At 44.4% G+C, this 20312-nt stretch overlaps 1 protein-coding gene across 1 annotated transcript; it reads right to left on the bottom strand.

Annotated features, from left to right (window-relative positions):
- Window positions 1-302: 302 nt before the first annotated feature.
- LOC149348326 (ankyrin repeat domain-containing protein 54-like) lies at window positions 303-20212 on the bottom strand. Its single transcript, XM_089588071.1, has 9 exons — window positions 19659-20212; window positions 16730-16979; window positions 14579-14626; window positions 13193-13291; window positions 10037-10108; window positions 9209-9256; window positions 7878-8002; window positions 5963-6070; window positions 303-668 (listed from the first exon to the last, which is right to left on the bottom strand). The coding sequence occupies exons 1-9, from the start codon at window positions 19752-19754 to the stop codon at window positions 606-608; spliced, it is 909 nt and encodes a 302-aa protein (XP_089444197.1). The 5' UTR covers window positions 19755-20212; the 3' UTR covers window positions 303-605.
- Between the last annotated feature and the right edge of the window lie 100 nt (window positions 20213-20312).

Below are 20312 nucleotides of genomic sequence, written 5' to 3' on the forward strand. Positions count from 1 at the left end.
GGCCTCATTCCTCGCTTTACATTTGCGTTCTTTTGTTTTACATGCCATTACATCTGGGTAAGTACGGTAGTAAAGGTGAAGTTATAGTAGAGCAATCCATGTTGGCATTAGTCTTGTCCACAGCCACTCGTTATTTCCATCAATATTATTATCCTAAATCACAAACGCTAGATTTTCTAGACAAGTATTATGGCCAGCTTCAATGTATTATTGGATACGCCTTACCTGTAGTAAATCGATGTCTTTGTACATGGTACGAAGTGGGATTCAGCACCAAGAGACACATTGTTGTACTAAACAAATGGGTTAGGACACATTTAATGCACTACGTGAAGAACCAAAGGAGTGAACACGCCGTTCTCACGTTGCACAGAGCACATATCTTGAACACACACACGCAGGTGACACATGGTTCCAACACTTGTGAAGGTCCGTGCTCAACAACAACAAAAAAAAATGCAATCTGGTGACGGCCTCTATGTAGTCCACTCATCACAGGCCTAAAGATGAAGCTGCCAGCCATTTCCTGAGAGGACGCGTCTCCATTTGATGTGCGCCTGGTCTCGACAGTGTCTGCAGAGTCATTTTGCAATTGTCTCGCAGCCCTAGGTCTTGTGGAGGCTTAGGTGCGCCAAACTGGACAGCAAGTCTTGTACATCGTTGTCCACCTACGGGTAAAGAGAATTTTCATGCAGGATGCATTTAAGGGCTGCCGCCTGAGGTTTCCTGTTCAAAGAGAAAGCTTAACCTTAAAGGTGCACTGAAGAGGAATCTGAACACGTCTTTTTGCCGCGGGAACTCGATCTACACGTTCCGAGCATTCTTAGAAACTGCGACTTATTGCCCTGTGTGGCCGATTTCCCAAATTAAATCGAATTAACGTCCGGCTCCCGCCCTTTTTTTTTAATTCTCCCTCGTACGGTGGGCGGTGTCGACCGACGCGTGGAGTGCGTTTCACCCAGTCCCGTGGCGGCTTGCCGCTCTGCCATCGGCGGAGTAATACGTAGTAGTCCGTAGTTAGCAAATAGTCCGCGCGTATTTTTATTTCTGCAGACTTATTTTGCGGCTATATTATCTGCGAATGAAACTATTTATTCACGGAAACCTAAAAAACAAAATAAAGCGAAAGCAGAGCCTCCACGGGGCTGGCTGAAAGGCACTCCACGCGTTGGTCGACTCCGCCCACCGTACGAGGGAGAATTAAAAAAAAAAAGGCGGGAGCCGGACGTTAATTCGATTTAATTAGGGAAATCGGCCATACAGGGCAATAAGTTGCAGTTTCTAAGAATGCTAGGAACGTGTAGATCGAGTTCCCGCGGCAAAAAGACATGTTCAGAATCCTCTTCAGTGCACCTTTAAGCATATGATGCAACCGCATATTAATAATGGGTTCATGCCTATATATATATATATATATTTTTTTTTTTGATACCTCAAAGGCCCCTGGTATGGGGCATTACATGAGGTAGGTTAAGTTAAGTTATAGGTTAAGTTCATAGATCCTTGGGAGTCCTCATACCACTCCTGGTACAGTGGTGCAGTGGTTAAGCGACCAATCATTAATTGCCACCTGTCACGGTGGTCAGATTGTCATGACACCACAAGGTCACATGACCTAGGTGGCCCAACTGAGTTGCCGGAGCAGCCGGAGCGACCGGCTCCGAGGCTTCAAACGGTCGCCGATGCCAGCGCTGGACTATTTTTTCCAACATGGGGATACTAACGTTCTCGCGTTAAAACAAATGCCAATCTTCCACAGCAGATCTACTTCGATCTGCAAGATTCCAGCAGAGAATTTTCATGCAAGACTTCTCTTTTTTAAAAAATTTGTAATTAAAAACGATAATGCTGCGTCAAACCTTTTTTTTTTCTTTTCTTGCCAGAACTATGGCAGCATTACTGAATCCATGCTGGACCCTATGACTTGCATAATGACAATGACAATTCATGACGACAGGGATAGAGTTCTTGCACAAAGTAACGAAGCCACAGGAATATGACAGCATTCTAATCTCTCACTTAAGGAGGGATGAGGGTCTTGAAAACTTGTTTTTTATTTTTCGACATAACTTGTTGAAACTTAGCACACAGGCGTGTCATAGACTGCTGATTTCAAATATGTATTTAGATTTCAAACATCTCACCTGGAAGAAAATTTATCTCAAAATAACATTCAAATTAGGCAATTTCTTACGGGCCTTTATAGTAATTTTATCAGTTAAAGAATGATTTTTTAAGAATAAGTAGACATTTGCAAAGGCCCAAAGCACATCCTAAAGCTTTCTTTTTTCCTTTAAACATGATATATGAGCAATTAGGCAAAGTGTGGGCTAATTACTGCCACGTCATTTTTTCTTTCCAACTTTGTTGTTCATTTATGATCAACAAAATTAGTTTGTAGACATTCTGTTAGCTTTAGGCTGTGCTTTGGACCTTTGCAAATGTCTGCTTATTCTTTAAAAATGTTTATTTAACTGATAAATTACTAAAAAGGCCCATAAGAAATGACCTAATTAGGATATTTTATTTTGCCATATATTTCCTTCCAGCTGAGATATTTGAAATCTAAATGCATATTCGAAATCAGCATTCAATGATACACCCAGATGCTAAGTTTCAGAAAGATATGTTAACAAATAAAAAAGAGTTTTCAAGACCCTCATCCCCCCTTAATGTGCCTAAAACAAACCTGAACTCTTAATTTCATTGCCACACAGCACTCAAAAGGTCTGTCAGCTGGCCTGGCTCCAAAGCATCATCACGCAATTTTAACGAGATGACTAACAATCAGGATGTGGCCAACTTGAACAAACTAGGCAGCAACGCATTTTTACATGGGCCTTTTCTGCTCATCTCACAAATAGCCGTTAACGAATTAACAGCAACAAAAATTAAATACTCGCACAAGACAAACCCCCGGAGTTTGTCAAAGCATCGCAACCCCTTGTCAATCATGCTGGGTAGACGTGTCACTCAGCCCACCACAGAGCACCGAGCCTAAGCACTCAACCTCATCGAAGCATTTGTGAATTTAAAGGTCAAGTACGAAGCAAAGAATATGAGTTCTCAAGCGCTGCTGTCACACAAGTGTGATGATTAACGAGCTAAAGACATGACCAAATGTCAAGATATACGCTGAAAAAAAAATTTTTTAAAAAATTTTTATTAATGAAGTCACAGTTATGAAATTTCCAGGCCACATGTAGTTTTGTGCGCTGATTCTGGATATGTCATTTAATTTCGTGTAAAACAATTCCTTGAGCACTTGCGCAATTTTTATGCAAGTATTTTGGGAAAAGTTTTGCAGAAAATTTGCTGCAGGAAACTCGCTGAAATCCATGCCATTGGGTTCTCTTGACACCAAGGAATGCAATGAGGGTAAAATTATCATCCTGGCTATCATAGAACTTGAGTTATAGAGTTTTGAAGTTGTCGCTTCAGAAATGAGAAGAAAAGTGTGTACGTATTCCTGTTTGTGAAGCAGCAGCTTCAGTACCCTGTAACTCAAGTTCTATGATAGCCAGGAGGATAATTTTGCACTTATTGCATTCCTTGGTGTCAAGAGAGCCCAATGGCATGCATATCAGCGAGTTTCCTGCAGCAAATTTTCTTATATGCTCTCTCCAAAAGACTTGCATAAAAATCGCACAAGTGCTCAAGGAATTGTTTTACACAAAATTAAATGACATATCCAAAATCAGCACACAAAAATACATGTGGCCTGAAAATTTCATTACTACATCTAGATTAATAAAATTATTTTTTCAAGACCAGGGTCCCCCCTTAAAGCCCCTAGTTTCCCGTGATTGCGTGATAAATCTCGAATTTCAGCCTTTTTCGTGGAATAGCGTATTAACAGTCACATTCTCTCTCTTTTTTTTGGCGACGAATTCAATCAAACGCTGTGGCTCTGGCAGCACTGAGCTTTCATGGGAAGAGTCGCGTACTGGCACCTGCCGAAAGCAATATTACCGCATTTGCACGAATATATTTCTCCCTTTAAAGCGTCTCCTTCGGACAGCAACTTGATCCATATTTCGAAGCGCAATTTTTTCCCGCTTTCAGATACAGCGAGCTCACAAACCAGACTTATGAGTTGCTTGAAACAGCCAAGTTCTTGATAACATTGGGATGTCAAGGTGAATTGCATGGCATGCACTCGCGAGAAAGAGTTGGTACAAACGTGGAAAGAAGACGCTGTGGCTGTTGAGAAAGAAGGGAAGGCAGCGAAAGAGCTGTGAGGAGTAGCAAAGGGAAACAAAAAAAACTGCCTGGCGGTTTAGCATTGCTAAGCACGAAATATTGTGCGAAAGCACAGTTTTTTGCAGATGGACACCACTGACATGTACCTGAAAGCGTGACTGAGGTGTCCACAGACCCAGGGAGCCAGCTATGCGCCATTTCAACTCTTTCATCGTCAATGCCAATTTGCCCAAAGTACGCCGGCGGCCTACACTACAGTGCTGCGTTTCTGCAGCAATGTTGTGAACGTGTACTAGAGCTGTGCACGGGCTCGGGCCGGCCCGAAAGCCCGTACCCGGCCCGGCCCGCGGGCCGGGCTCGGGCCTTACGGAAGTCTATTCACCCGGGCCCGGGCCGGGCTCGGGCCACGGTATATTTGTCTCGGACGGGCCGGCCGAGCTTGGCGATCGCGATTGCTCCTGCGTGGCTCCAGCTGCCCTACTGTTGCAAGGTTCGAAACTAATCTCCACATGAGTGGTCACACGAGCCCAAATGACACTGCACAAAGGAAGGTGAGGTGTATCGAATCGAAGGCACTCGCAAAAGTACCCTCCGCCACGCGTTGACGGGGGCCGGGTGGGAGGGGTGTGGGGGAGGTCATTATCACATGTACGGGACAACAGGATTCTCGCTCGTGTGGCAACAACGACGTGTTGTGACCATTATCTTCTTGCTTGCCATGGATACCTGCGTAGGCGCATAGATTAGTTGCCGTCACGTGAATGCACGGAGGTCGCGCGACTCGATTCGTCACGGAGGACAGCGAAATCAGGCATCAAACATGTCGCTGGCGACTCATTGGGGCCGCTCCCTCCGTGACGATTCGAGTGCCTCCGCGAGTCACCAGAGTGAATTAGCCTTTAGTCAAAAGTTTAGAGCTCTGCGGGTTTCCGGGTAGTAAGGTTCCTGTAGTATTCTAGACCATGAGAGCCGAGCATTTTAAAAACATTGAAATAAAGTGATTTTCCTTAAATTATCTCTTTCTGTTTCATCGTCACTTCAATTTCACTTTTGCAGGTCGGGCTGGGCCCGGGCCGGGCCTTAACTCAGGCCGGGCCCGGGCGGGCTTAGGTTTCTTCAGTGTCGGGCCGGGCCGGGCCTCCGTCAGTAGTGTAGGGCTCGGGCCGGGCGCGGGCTGAAATTTGCGGCCCGTGCACAGCTCTAACAAATACTGCTCTAGTGTCGTGCTTCAGCCACAACATTGTCCACGCCAGTGGATGCAGCGCACATCTCTCTGCCAATACCGCCACATAGCCCAAAGCGTGAATATTAGTTTCACATTAGTATTAGTTGATGAAGACGATGCGCAATGCAGAGCACGGGAGAGTGTTGCAGTTTAACAGAAGGCGTGATCGGCTGCAACGACAGCCTAGTGCTTTTGTGCAGTGGCCAGCGAAGCTGATCTGTTCGCACCGCTAGGGATTTGAATCCCAGTCACGGCAATATTTATTTTATTTTTTTTTATGGTTTGCCCAAGGCCACCTCAAGGTCAAGCTTCACACAAACTGGTGAGCCGGTTTGACCTCATGAAGCTACCTTATCTTATCAAATCTTCTAATCTTGCGTCCAAACCTGACTTCCAGCCATCCCATGCTTCGCATCTGGTCTCCTGTAATCGGCCTCACTAGATCACTGCCAGGTTCAGTTTCCGATGTCTGGATCCAGGGATTCTTAGCCTCGGAGTTGACCACGCTCGAGAGGTCAAAGGGCAACCACTGACCTCCTGCCTCGTCTGATGCAAGCGTAGCCTGGTGGAGAAGGTGCCCAGCAGGTCGCTCTCCGCCGACTTCCCACTCCGCTGCAGGTACACCTGCAGCATCTCGATGACCTGCGACGGTTAACAAGGAACCAGAATGGCACTCAGTGAGCACATCACTCGCCATCATCATCATCGACCTGGCTACACCCACTGCAGCACAACGTCCCCTGCCGATGACCTCCAATCAACTCTGTCCTGTGCCAGTTGCGACCACCTTATCTGTGCAAACTTCCAAATCTCGGGTCTCCCCGATTTGGCTACGGTGGAACACACACACTTGATTTGTTAGTGCAGCCAATGCCGTCTGGACTTTGACACTCAGTCTGACGTTGTGTTGCATGAATTCTTCTGCACTAGCCTCTCGATGAGCTTTCTTGTGTAAGTGGTGCAAGGCGCTTGCCGTGTTCGATAGCAGACAAGTAGCAAACGGTTCCACGGAGAGTTGATCGAGGACGGCATTGAAACGGACGCATTTTCCAAGCTAGACAACCACGGTGCTGTTGTTTGTTTTTAAATGCGTGGTTGATTGCAACTTTTGTGCCGACTTACTGCAACTTTCCTTTTTGCCTAGGCGGCCTCTGCATCGGCAATCAGCACATGGCTTCATCAGCCGCACCTCCGCTTAGAGCAGCGACTGGTTTTGAGGTCGCCAGTCAGCCACCGGCTTTGCTGTTACTCGGTCCACATCTTTCCCTGCCAGTCAGCCTCTGACAGCCACTTCATCGCCACCATACACCGACAGTGAACATGAGTTATGGAGTTAATATAGTCAATTGAAGCTCAATTAGTTATCAGGCAACTCTTAAGCTGTAATTGGCGGACAACCAGTGAATCTTCGGGTAGAACTCTTGCTCAACAGTCTGACTTCAAAAGCTAGGCTATGCAAAGTCGAAGCATTTCATTGCTACCTCTCCAAAAGCACCCGCTGATTCGGTGATGCCCCCCGCCACTTTGTGCAATGCAACAAAAAGGGCAGTGTCAAATTCATCGCTTCAGAATTGCAAAGTTTCATGACTGATCTCAAGAGGTGCACCACTTCGAACAAATGCATAGCGTTCAACACAACTAGCACAACCCCGTGCACATGTCAAACCACGCGACAAACCACGGACGACCAACACCTGGCCCCTGCAGATGGAACGTTTTTGCAGTTTTGCACTTAATCTGACTGTTGTACCGAGAGCGCTAGTGTCAGGCTACATTTGCATCGCAAGAACTGGCGCTGCGCCGACACGGCACTTTTGTGCACTAGAGCAGAAGGTGCAGACGTATTGAGGAGAACCCTCATCTGCCCATCCGACTGTCTGCCACCATTGGTACGTTCACCTTCCATTGGAATCCACTCTGATGAAAATAAAAGACCATCGGTTCTCTCCTTTCACATTACATGCACCGGCTATGTTCACTTCCTCTTGCTGATGAGCTAGGATATCTTGCTTGTTCCCTAACCCATTACATTACATTACATGCACATTACACATAACCATTACACATTACACCTTAACACATTCCATGCACTGGCAATGTTCGCTTCCTCTTGCTGATGAGCTAGGATATCTTGCTTGTTCCCTAACCCATTACATTACACTACATGCACATTACACATTACCATTACACCTTAACACATTACATGCACTGGCTATGTTCACTTCCTCTTGCTGATGAGCTTGGATATTTTGCTTGTTCCCTAACCCATTACATTAAATGCACATTACACATTACCATTACACATTACACCTTAACACATTACATGCACTGGCTATGTTCACTTCCTCTCGCTGACGAGTTAGGACATCATGCTTGTTTCCTAACCCATCCTCCTCTCTTCCAATGCCTTAGCATCTTGAAGTACTCTGTGCTTATGAAAACTGTTTACCTTCATGACTTCCTGCCTGACGTTCTCCGAAGACTTGGACAGGTCCACCTTGATGAGACGTAGCTTGGACTGGGCTAGGTGCAGTGGCGTGCGGCCGGAGTTGTCCAGCGAGTTCACATCGGTGCCTGCAAAAACAAATGGATGTGTCCAGAGACAAACTGGGAACATTTACTACAAAAAAGTGAAGTGCGTGGGGCAGGTTGCGAGCCATACGAGTCAACTTGTATGCTATACAGTAAACTCTGCTATAGTCAGCGAGGGCTGCAAGTTGGGGGTCCTACTTACACGAGGTAATATACTGTAACTGCAGATTGGGGCCCTTCGATATCAGTGTGAAACTCAGCAACCTTCCTCGTTCAGGCAACAGCCCTTGGCCTTTTAACTATTCATTTCAAAGCAGGTCCCAGGCCGTCTTGAGATTTCAATCCACGTTTAAGGGGGGAGCCTGGTCTTGAAAAAGAAAATTTTATTAATCTAGCCATAGTTATGAAATTTCCATGGCACATGTATTTTTGTGCACTGATTCTAGATATGTCATTTAATTTCATGTAAAACAATTCTTTGAGCACTTATGCAATTTTTATGCAAGTATTCTGGGAAGAGTTTTGAAGAAAATTTGCTGTGGGAAACTCATTGAACTGTATGCCATTTGGTTCTCTTGACACGAAGGAATGCAATAAGGGTAAAATTGTCTTCCTGCCTATCATAGAACTTAAGATAGAGTTTTGAAGTTGTCGCTTCAGAAATGACAACAAAAGTGTGCATTCCTGTTTCTGAAGCGACAACTTCAGTACCCTATAACTCAGGTTCTATGATAGCCAGGATGATAATTTTACCGTTATTGCATTCCTTGGTATCAACAGAACCCAATGGCATACAGTTCAATGAGTTTCCCACAGCAAATTCTCTTCAAAACTCTTCCCAGAATACTTGCATAAAAATTGCATAAGTGCTCAAGGAATTGTTTTACATGAAATTAAATGACATATCTAGAATCGGCGCACAAAAATACTACATGTGCCCTGAAAATTTCATAACTACGGCTAGATTAATAAAATTTTCTTTTCAAGACCAGGCTCCCCCCTTAAGCTGTCTCAACAAACGATAAAGTCCCTTTAGCTTGTGTACTGAGCTCTCTCTGGGCCCAGCCTGTCTACCCTCTGGCATGTAGCGAAAACAGGTCGCCAATGTTGCTGCTGGATTTCCACACACTGTGTCTACCAGACCTGGAGAACACTTCCACCCTGCACAAATTTCCTTCCGCATAAATTCCCTCCCCATCCGTGGAGGATCCAGTTTTGCACCTAGCATTTCAACTTGATCGCACTCACCGGCTTTCAGTAACTCCGTGATCACCTCCGTGTGACTCGTGCAAACCGCTGAAACGGAGAAACGGTTGGCACAGTCAGCCACACGATTATAGTTACTGCCTTGGTTAAGTCCACCGCAGAACAAAGGCTACCCCCAGTGACCTCCAGTAACCCCTTCCATGCACCAACCATGTCTTAACCAATTAACCTCATCGCTTTACCCGACTATGTTTCCCATCACATGGTACTCACACTGACCACTAGTTACTAATCAATTATGTATCCTACCCATGCATGTATTTTCCCAATAATTTCGGATATCAACAGCTTGATCTTTTTTTTACCTAATCCACAACGTCCTCTTTTGGTCACATAAGGGGGATGCAGTTTTGAAATCACTAAATATGGCCAAAAAAATTGATTTTTTGAAAATTGCTATATCTGCTTGCATACCTCGTTTTCCTGCTGTCTCTAAGTTACACTGCTGAAATCAACTGGGAAGTACTCTAAAAAATATTGTTTTGTGAACTGTGGCGGCTCTGTATTGCGAAGAAATGCTTAAACAATTTGAATTTTTTTTCTGTTACGGTTTTCCGTCTAGATACTCACCTTTTCATAAGATTTCTTCACCACCGTTTTATCCATTTTGACCTCGTTTTTTTTCTTGCACTAGGTCAGGACATTCTTTGTGTTTCAAACATGCAAATTTTAAACTTCCTGCGTGAAATGTTCTTCTCACTCTCGATGTGTCACCGGACACTGAGCCGCCATGGCGAACAGAATGCGATCATGGAAAAAAAGAAATAAAAAAAAAACACTGGAAAAGGGAAGCCCCATGCAAGTTCTCACCAAGATGCAGAGGAGTGTTGCCCACAACATCCCTCTGGTTTGGATCAGCGCCATGCTCCAGCAGCATTTTAACTGCACAGGTAAAAGTGCAGTAAAAAAATATAAGCGAGTAAGAGAGTTTCCACTCCACTTCAGTCGCAGCTCTTCAACCACACCAGCCACCAGAAAAAACTTGGTGCACTAATTCATTTAAATTTGGGGATCGACATACTGTTGCGCCACCCCGTGGCAGTAAAATGAACTGCATGAGAGCACTTTTCAGGAAACAAAGACATGCCACCACTGACAGCAGACAGCTCGGAAGTGGTGCCGTGCCTGATGTCTTTGGTAGCCTCTGAAAGCTGGCTCATGAGAGGGAAATAACTAGAAGAATAAGAATGGGGTGGAGCACGTATGGCAGGTTCTCTCGGGTCATGAATGGTAGCTTACCAATATCCCTGAAGAGAAAAGTATACAACAGCTGTATCCTACCGGTACTCACCTATGGGGCAGAAACATGGAGGCTAACAAAGAGGGTTCAGCTTAAGTTAAGGACAACGCAGCGAGCTATAGAAGGGAAAATGATACGTGTAACGTTAAGAGATCGGAAGAGGGCGGAGTGGGTGAGAGAACAAACGCGGGTTAATGACATCTTAGTTGAAATCAAGAGGAAGAAATGGGCTTGGGCAGGGCATGTAATGCGAAGGCAAGATAACCACTGGTCCTTAAGGGTAACGGAGTGGATTCCAAGAGAAAGCAAACGTAGCAGGGGACGGCAGAAAGTTAGGTGGGCGGATGAGATTAAGAAGTTTGCGGGGATACAGTGGCGGCAACTGACAAGGGACAGGGTTAATTGGAGAGACATGGGAGAGGCCTTTGCCCTGCAGTGGGTGTAGTCAGGCTGATGATGATGAAAGCTGGCTGCAAGAGGTGCCCAGTTTCTTGTACTAGAGTCTTGTGACTGGTGTGACCGAAGTAATCCAAACGATCATTGTGTTATAATTTGCTTCAGTAATCGACAATATTTATAACACAAATAGGCTTACTACCACAAGAATTTTCAAGTAAAAAATCTTGACCCACAATCTGAAGAGCACTAGTTTTCAAACATACTAAAATGGACAAGAAATCTGTCTTTGGAACCTAGTTCTTTATAAAGTCTTACACATGAACAATGAAAGAGTAACAGGTTACCTCTAGCACTTTTCAGTTTTCTATTCACCAGTAATTCTCTACTTTGCTTGCCACAAAATACACATGCCGCAGTTGTATCAGTGTGGAAACTGTAATGCTGTTCCAATCACGTCCTAGTTCATGCTCTATTTTCCTGCCAGCCCTGTTCAGCCCTGTTCAGAAAAACTGTCACAATATACGAAATATGCAACTAACCTGACCAACGTGACAAGGGTAAGACAAAGAGTCTCTCAACACTGAGTATTACTAAATGAGAGATCGAGCGAATACACAAAAGAAAAAAAACACGAATACCGTATTTTCCGGTGTATAAGACACACCTGCCATATATGCAGGCTGTCATTGAAAAAGTTGGTATATAAGACGCACCCGTGTATAAGACGCACCCCAATTTACCCAGTCAGGCTAGTGAGGCTTAATTAAACATGCTTGTGTGACCATCGTGAAATGCACCGTACCTGTGAGTTCTTAAGCAACGCTGAGTGATCGATAAGACAACACTCATGCCATACCCGCCCATGTCTTAGCAAAAAAAAAATACGAAAGAACTCTCCTTATGTCCATAAGAACATTTTATTGTTACTTAAAACCTTCAAAGTCTTCATCTTCACATGCGCTATCAAAAAGTTTGCCCCTTTCTGGAGGCAATGCAGCTGAAACATTCTCTTCGCACAACGTGCGTACTACGTACACAGAGCAAACAAAGTTGCAAAGGGAGACTAAAAAAAAATGCCGGCTTGTCTTGGCTTGTCTTGACAATGGCGAGAAGCGCGATTGTCGCCATCTTTTGGCATTTCACATTACTTTTGCTTGGGGCCTCCGAAACAGCCGTATGTTTATGATCCCGCAAGTCATCATCCCCGCTGTTTCATGATAAAGTTCACCTAAAAAAGTCGCGCATGGCGGTTCCCGTATTATAGCCGTTTACAACCACGTTATTGGTAGCAATATTTTTCCGGTGAAAAAAGCTTGAACATGAACCTGAGTAATTTCTAAACTCGCAAAAAAAAAAAGCCGAAAAATTCGAATATAAGACGCACCCTTGTATAGGACGCACCAGCAAGATTTTTGAAAAAAAGCCGCGTCTTATACACCGGAAAATACGGTAGATGAGTAAGCAAATAAAGAGGTGCACCAATCAGCGAATGAATGAAACAACGAAACTATACAAGGATGGATTGGATGGGTGAATGAGTGAACCAAGGCATGAACAAACAAATGGATGAATCATTAAGGGGGGATGAGGGTCTTGAAAACTTGTTTTTTATTTTTCGACATAACTTGTTCAAACTTAGCACACAGGTGTTTCATAGAATGCTGATTTCAAATATGCATTTAGATTTCAAACATCTCACCTGGAAGAAAATTTACCGCAAAATAACATTCAAATTAGGTAATTTCTTGCGGGCCTTTATAGTAATTTTATCAGTTAAAGAATGATTTTTTAAGAATAAGCAGACATTTGCAAAGGCCCAAAGCACATCCTGAAGCTTTCTTTTTTCCTTTAAACATGATATATGAGCAATTAGGCCAAGTGTGGGCTAATTAACGCCAGGTCATTTTTTTTTTCCAACTTTGTTGTTTATTTATGATCAACAAAATTAGTTTGTAGACATTCTGTTAGCTTTAGGATCTGCTTAGGGCCTTTGCAAATGTCTGCTTATTCTTTAAAAATGTTTATTTAACTGATGAATTACTAAAAAAGCCCGTAAGAAATGACCTAATTAGGATATTTTATTTTGCCATATATTTCCTTCCAGCTGAGATATTTGAAATCTAAATGCATATTCGAAATCAGCATTCAATGATACACCCAGGTGCTAAGTTTCAGAAAGATATGTTAACAAATAAAAAAAAACGTTTTCAAGACCCTCATCCCCCCTTAAATCAACTGAGGTAATGAACAAATAAACCAACAAACATCACAACAATGGTTCGAACCCCAAGCCTCCTTATCCCTGGAAGTGAATTTCAGACACTCACGTATAGTCAGGTGACCCTTGCAAGCAGAGAAATGGAGGGCTGTCCTGCGGTGCTCGTCAGCGGCACACGGGTTAACACCTCTCTCCAGCAGCTTTCGCACTGGGATCGGGACCGGAGTCGGAATCAGCAAAACATTTTATAAATACCCTAAATTAAGGGGGGACACTGGTCTTGAAAAAAAAATTTTTATTAATGAAGTCACAGTTACGAAATCTTCAGGGAATATGTATTTTTGTGTGCCGATTCTAAATGTGTTATTTAATTTCATGCAATTCAATTCCTTGAGCACTTATGCACTTTTTATGCTAGTATTTTGCGGAGAGTTTTGAAGAAAATTTGCTGCGGGAAACTCGCTGAAATGCATGCCATTGGGTTCTCTTGACACCAAGGAATACAACAAGGGTAGAATTATCTTCCTGCGTATCATAGAACTTAAGTTATAGAGTTTCGAAGTTCTCGCTTTAGAAATGATAAGGAAAATGTGTATTCTTGTTTCTGAAGTGGCAGCTTCAGTGCCCTATTACTCAAGTTCTCTGAGAGCCAGGATGATAATTTCGCCCTTATTGCATTCCTTGGTGTCAAGGGAACCCAATGGCATACATTTCAGGAAGTTTCCTGCAGCAAATTTTCTTCAAAACTCTCCGCAAAATACTTGCATAAAAAGTGCATAAGTGCTCAAGGAATTGTTTTACATGAAATTAAATGACATATCTAGAATCAACGCACAAAAATACATGTGCCCTGATAATTTGATAACTATGACTAAATTAAGAAAATTTTCTTTTCAAGACCAGGGTCCCCCCTTAACAGTACCGCCGAACAATGCAACAATGCCAAAGGCACACAGCAAGGGACACAACGCGTGGAGTGTAATGCAGTAGCTCTATCTATGCCCTCAAAATAAACCGGGAGATCTTGCCACGCAAACTGACAGGGAGAGACAAAACAGACGACGGTACCTTTCTGCTCTGGGGTGAAATTGGAGTGCAACTGATGGGTATAAAAAAGGCAACAGAAGCAGGGTATACCGAGAAGTCCCTGGGGTACGGGAATGCACTGCCCTCAGACTGTGGGACTCAAGAACTGAAAGCCGACCAGAAGCTCACACTGACCCAATGGTTCCAAGCCCAGCTTGTAACGATTCGCTCGGACAAACAGACTTACCGTAGTGCTACTCATAAGTCCACCAGTTCTCCACCCTAATTCCAAAGGCCCCCGCATGACTCCTTAGTCATTCACAATAGTACCCCACTGCTTGCCCTTGTTATGATGAAGCCCCATCACACCCCCACCTATTTGAGCTTCTCGCCTAATAAAAACCGGGCTCTGAAATGATCTCGGGCTTTGCCTGAATTAGCAGACGACAGAATAAAATGCGTCACTCACCCAGGGGAATCTGATTTGTGATCGAAGCTATACGCAGCTTGCGTTCACCTGAAAAGAAGAAAATAGAGAGAAAGCTCATTAATAAAAACTGCACAGCCTCAATCAACTGCAGTTTTACTGAACAGCAAAAGCAGTACACTGTGACTAGAGAGCAGTTAGGTAGTGAGATTTCCCTACTGCATTGTTTAAAAAAGTACATGATCCCTTTCTGTTTTCATTTTTTCCCAGAACGTAACTGCCAACACCTTTTCTGTTCTAAAGCCCGAACATGCCAGAAGGGCCCCTCTAACTATTCTTCAACAGGGTTTCAACTTCATTCTTCAACTTGCGCAGCGGAGGGCTGCATTAAAATTGTGCGGTCAGCTGCGATTTTTGACCAAGGAGTGGGTCAACTGTGCCAATGCTCACGCAGGCAATGTGTGGACTATGGGCTGCTGGAAAACGAACAAGGCTGGAAAACGAATAAACGGTGCTCCTTCAACTGCCCAATGAGCACTTGAACTCCCTTGTACGTCCTGTAGACGTCCTAAACGTCCTGTAGACGTCCTAAACGTCCACAGAACGTCTATGAGAGTTTTAATGTTCATTGGGTGCTCCTCTAATTCTAAATTACAGCACCATGGCACTCTACACAGGCTTAACTTGGGGTGACCACTACGACCACCCACACAGGATCGTGACACAGAGGATACCAACAAACCGAGACCAAAATGCACAGCAATCAACAATGAACGCTCCCACAAATTCGTCTCACTACCGCCAGCGATGCTGAAAAACATTTGATGCACTGTATCTCAGAGCTAGTCAAGCCATCCATAGCTTGATAACAAAAGCGAATGCAACAATCTACTGAAGCCTTTGAGACAACAGTTTTTAGCCATTTTTTACATTCTCCACATCTCCAAAGAGGCAGCGCAGTTTAGGAAGTGTGCTATCCTTCTGTGTGGGTGCTCAGGCACGCCAGGTGCGGCGACGCGTAATTCTAATTACTGACGATGGAACTGATTCATTTTCAAATTGATAGCCTGCTTTTTACACATAGACATCAATGCAGCATGAACGAACCAAGTCACGGTTTGAATTATCCAAAAATTCAAATAAACGAGGCTCAAATTAACAACCGTTCACTGTGCTCAGCCACAAGGTCTTGTCTACAATTTGACCCCACAGAGGCATTGTAATACAACAATAGAAATAAAAAAGAAGGCAGCTTCAATGTCCCCCTGTAGCAAACTCTTCTCCCCACAGCTGAATATCGACAACAAAATTTGGTGCCGTAAATGAGGTCACGAAAACACGACATAGATGTGTCAGACGTCCGTCCGATATAACGCTTGTTACTACAGTATTATTATAATCATCATCCATCTCTGTCAATACCCTAAAGGCCCCACGGTGCACTACAGGAGAGGTGGATTACGCAGGAAATTAACTGTTCAATTAAACAAAGCAAATAAACATTAAAAATAATAGATGCTTTTTTTCATTAAACTCTCAAGGGGGAACGTTAGAGCTCTAAAGAGGCTCGATTGTTCCTCCTTGCATCGCGTAAACTGACAGATGGCTGTGACGAGTTGAGAAGGCAATACTTAAACATAAATGAGCAAACATGCTTATGACTAATGACGAATTTGAAAAGAAAAATTAATAAAAAAGAGGAACTGCTTGAATTCACCTTAATATTGTACATAACGGTTATGGTTTATGAGGGTTTAACGTCCCAAAGCGACTAAGGCTATGAGAGACGCCGCAGTGAAGGGCTCCGGAAATTTAGACCACCTGGGGTTCTTTAACGTGCACTGACATCGCACAGCACACGGGCCTCTAGAATTTCTCCTCCAAAGAAATTCTGGCCGCCGCGGCCGGGATCGAAACCGCGTCTTTTGGGTCAGCAGCCGAGCACCATAACCACTGAGCCACCGCGGCGGCATTTAGGGCATAACGCACTCCACACTACAGTCAACTCTAACAAGATAGAAAATCAGTTTGAATTATGTGGGGTCCCAATTAACAGGAGCCTCTTTAGTACACATAGCGCTTGTGGGAGCAAACTTCCATTTAAACTAAACCAGCAGCTATAATTAAGAAAGTCCAAATTAATGAGAGTCCAGTGCAAGAGTCACTTAAATCCAACACATTTCTGACACTCACTGATGAGGTCCCTGTAGGTCGCCCGGCGGCCATACACGTGGCGCCATCTGAGGGCGCGCCTGTGGTGCGTACGCATCTTGCCCAGCCAGGCATGGGGCGAGGGTTCATCGCCCTCTGTGGAGTGCTCGTGCAGCGAGGCCGATGACTCCATGGCCATGGCATCCAGGCACTGCACCGACAGGGGCTGCACGTTGCGGAAGAACGGAGACGCCGGCTCGGCTCCGTCTTCCTCCTGAGGGTCGGCCGATTCCTGCAAAGCCATGCCACAGGCTCAACATTCGCCACCTGCAGTACTTTTTACAGCAACAGCTGTTAAAGGCACATTCCATGGTTCTGCAGCATCGGCGTAACACAGCATCACACTGGTTAGTACACAGTGACGTCACTCATGATGTCACTTCAACATGCCGTAGCAACACACGGTACAATACACTGACTCGCCTGCATGGAGCTACGTCACACATGACATCACTACGACACACCACGCTGAGAGATCCAAACACAGTGATGTCATGTGCTCTGTACCAGAGAAGACAAATAGTAACGAATAAACAATAATGTTATATTTACCACAGCATAAGGCTATCACTGCATCTCGCATTACATAATGGTAACCGTTTGTGAGCTCTTGTTGTTCATTCTTAGACACCTGGGTAGGTAAGAGGCTGACGAAAGGGTTTGGTTTTATAGGTTTCAAGATCCCACAACGACTCAGGCTACGAGGGATGCTGCAGAGGAGGACTAAGGATAATTTCAACCACCTGGGGTTCTTTAACGTGCATTGACACTGCACAGTACATGGGCCTGTAGCATTTCACTTCCATAGAAATGCGACTGCCACGGCCGGGATCGAACCCACGTCTTTCAAATCAGAAGACGAGATAAGGCTTGAAATGATTAATTATTAATGATTAAATCGAGGATAGTGCAGCGGGCTGTGGAAAGGAGAATGGTAAGTGTAACGTTAAGAGACAGGAAAAAAGAACAGCAGGTAAAGGAAGAAAACACAAGTTAGTGATGTCGTAGGTGAAATCAAACAGAAGAAATGGTCATGTGCAGAGCACATAATTCACAGAGAAGATAACCGATGGTCCCTTAGGGTGGATTCCAAGACGAGAAAAAAGTAGCACAGGATGGCAAAGTGTCAGGTCGGAGGATGAGATCAGGAAGTTTGCAGGGATAGCAAGACACTGCAGCTCGCATAGGGCACAGCTAATAGTAGATCAGTTGGAAAGCCCTTTGTCCTAAACCGGACTTAGTTACGCTAGTGATGGTGATGATGGGAACATAGACTGAACACTTGATAAACACTCCGATTTCGACAACCCCCAAGGTGATTTACACCATTTCCATCCCACTAAGGAGGCACATTCAGACGTGAAACTATCAACAGACCACAGCTGACCATGCACGCCTGCAGCTTATCCAATGTGGCTGACTGACACAATGGAACAGTGCGCTTGAAGTGGCTGCCAGCAGCCACTATGTCACGACTGAAAAAGAGACTGCATCGGCCTAGAAATATCAGAGCCTTCTTCAAGGCTTGGCTACAGTCACTTGCATCCGTACGAATGGACTTAATTTCCAACAATATGCATGCTTGGGATAGTTGGTGCATTTGCCAACATTAGAACAAGAAAACAGTTAAAAACAGACAACGCTATAAACTTACAACTGAAACACATGTGGAAGGTATTTACAGCACAGCACTAACCTAAAAAATGACAATAAAACCTTTAACATCTCTAACTGAAAGATGACTACACATCAAAGTAAACATTATTACAATTTTTTTTTTTTTCAGGCTTGTGTCAAGCTATAAATACCTTTCACGTTTGTTTCAACAACGTAGTTGCAAGTTCACCTCCTTGTCTGTCTGACATTAAATCCGACACGTCTGTACAAAAGGACCCTGCGCTGTTTCCGTGCTCCGACATTTTCATGTTCCATCGTTTTGGGGTGATGAAGACACCCAAACATGAGTAAAAGAAGCAATGAATATAAACAGCCATGTGTGTATTTTTTCATCCCTCCCTGCTGGTATCCTTGCTATAAGTATACGTGCTCGGTATAAGCACTGCCGTCGCTGATCCAATTCCCAGGCCTGACCATGTCACCGAGCATTACACAAAAAGGAATGCTCTCTCCTCTTTGACCTCATATATCATTTTCTGTATGGTAATACGCAGTGTTAAGAATTACTGCCTTCCGTACGTCCTCGCACATTTGACCTATCTCCTAAGTGACGTTAACACCAGGCAAGCACTTCAGGAGCGGTGGATAATGGCACTACTGGTTCAGATTGTTTGAACCAAATGACTAAAGCAGGTTATGACGAGCGGATAAAAATTAGGCAAATAAACAAGTTAGACGGTTATTGTGGGTTTTTTGCGCAAAAGACACGACACAGAAGAAATGCTTAGGCACCAACTAGCCTGCAAAAACATACTCGCAAGTTAGACGGTTATTTTTTGCAAGTTTCCTCCTAGATATTGCTAGGACAATTAACTAGGGCAGGGTTACATTATTATCTAAGCCTGCGTTTTGCGCTTATCAGTGACAAAATAAACGTGTTCAAACGTTGTTATCGCCAGCTGTGATTGCGAGGATAAAACAATGACGGGCTAAACCCAGTATTGAGCACAGGTAGCACGAATGGGACAAAAGCAATGGAAAAGCTGGTCGAGAACAAAACCGGTTTACTAGTTAAAGCCACGCGTTACGCTTAGTTAACCCCGGCTCATACGCGCGGATCATATCGCTCGAATCTCGGACAAAATGAAGGCGCGATGGTGATTTTACATAACCACTCCCTAGGAACCACATAACGCGCAGATACGCGCGCGCAGCTAGACAGCGCGAAGCGCAATACCATTGCGAATGAAACTCTCAAAAAAGAGAACTCTGAAAGTGTTGTGGAATATCTTACGTGGTCCGCGTTCAACCTCGGTGGAGAGCCGACCGACATCGACGTGCTTCCGTTACTTTCGCTCCCTGTGTCGATTCCCGAGTCAGTGCCCGACATTTTGGGGTCCGCCTTGGAGCAACTTCCAATGGTCCTCACTGACGAGTTCGTGAGATATTACACGCCGCACAGGACCATACGCCGGGAGAGGGTCGCGGCAATGCGCGAAGGCAACCACGAAAGTACCGTTTTCTTGACAACGACTTCGCCCGAACAGCGCAACTTACGATACAAGAGGCGACAGGCACGCGACAAGGTACCACATACGAGCGCAAAGCATACAAACAACAACGGTAGAATGAAGCGCGTTGCTTTGATTGGAAAAAGAGATGGACGTAAAAGTCATTTGCGCCATGCGTTACGCCAGAGAGCCGTAAACAGCTGTTTAGTAAACACTTAAGCAAAAACAATTGCTGAGTAAAAAATAAGTAAGTACATATGTTAGGTGTTATAGTTATGCTAGTTGTTAAACAAACTTTCTTGGGTTGGTTACAGTTGCAGTGTCAAATAGTGTCAATAATCGAGCACACTTTCTGCATAACTTGCACATGGGAGGATGATACTACCTTATGACGCCCAAAGGCGTGAAGGCACACAACGCAAGAGTAATGAACAGTG

The sequence above is a fragment of the Amblyomma mixtum genome, chromosome 4 (assembly GCF_055824585.1).
Source record: "Amblyomma mixtum isolate Tamu chromosome 4, ASM5582458v1, whole genome shotgun sequence".
Lineage (NCBI taxonomy): Eukaryota > Metazoa > Arthropoda > Arachnida > Ixodida > Ixodidae > Amblyomma > Amblyomma mixtum.

Excerpts from the sequence above, each read along its gene's own strand:
- LOC149348326 (XM_089588071.1), bottom strand. The coding sequence starts at position 19,754 with ATGTCGGGCACTGACTCGGGAATCGACACAGGGAGCGAAAGTAACGGA. Across the intron at positions 6,071-7,877 it reads TCAGGCAGGAAGTCATGAAG|GTCATCGAGATGCTGCAGGT; the intron begins GTAAACAGTTTT and ends TAACCGTCGCAG. Across the intron at positions 669-5,962 it reads TGCATCAGACGAGGCAGGAG|GTGGACAACGATGTACAAGA; the intron begins GTCAGTGGTTGC and ends CTTTACCCGTAG.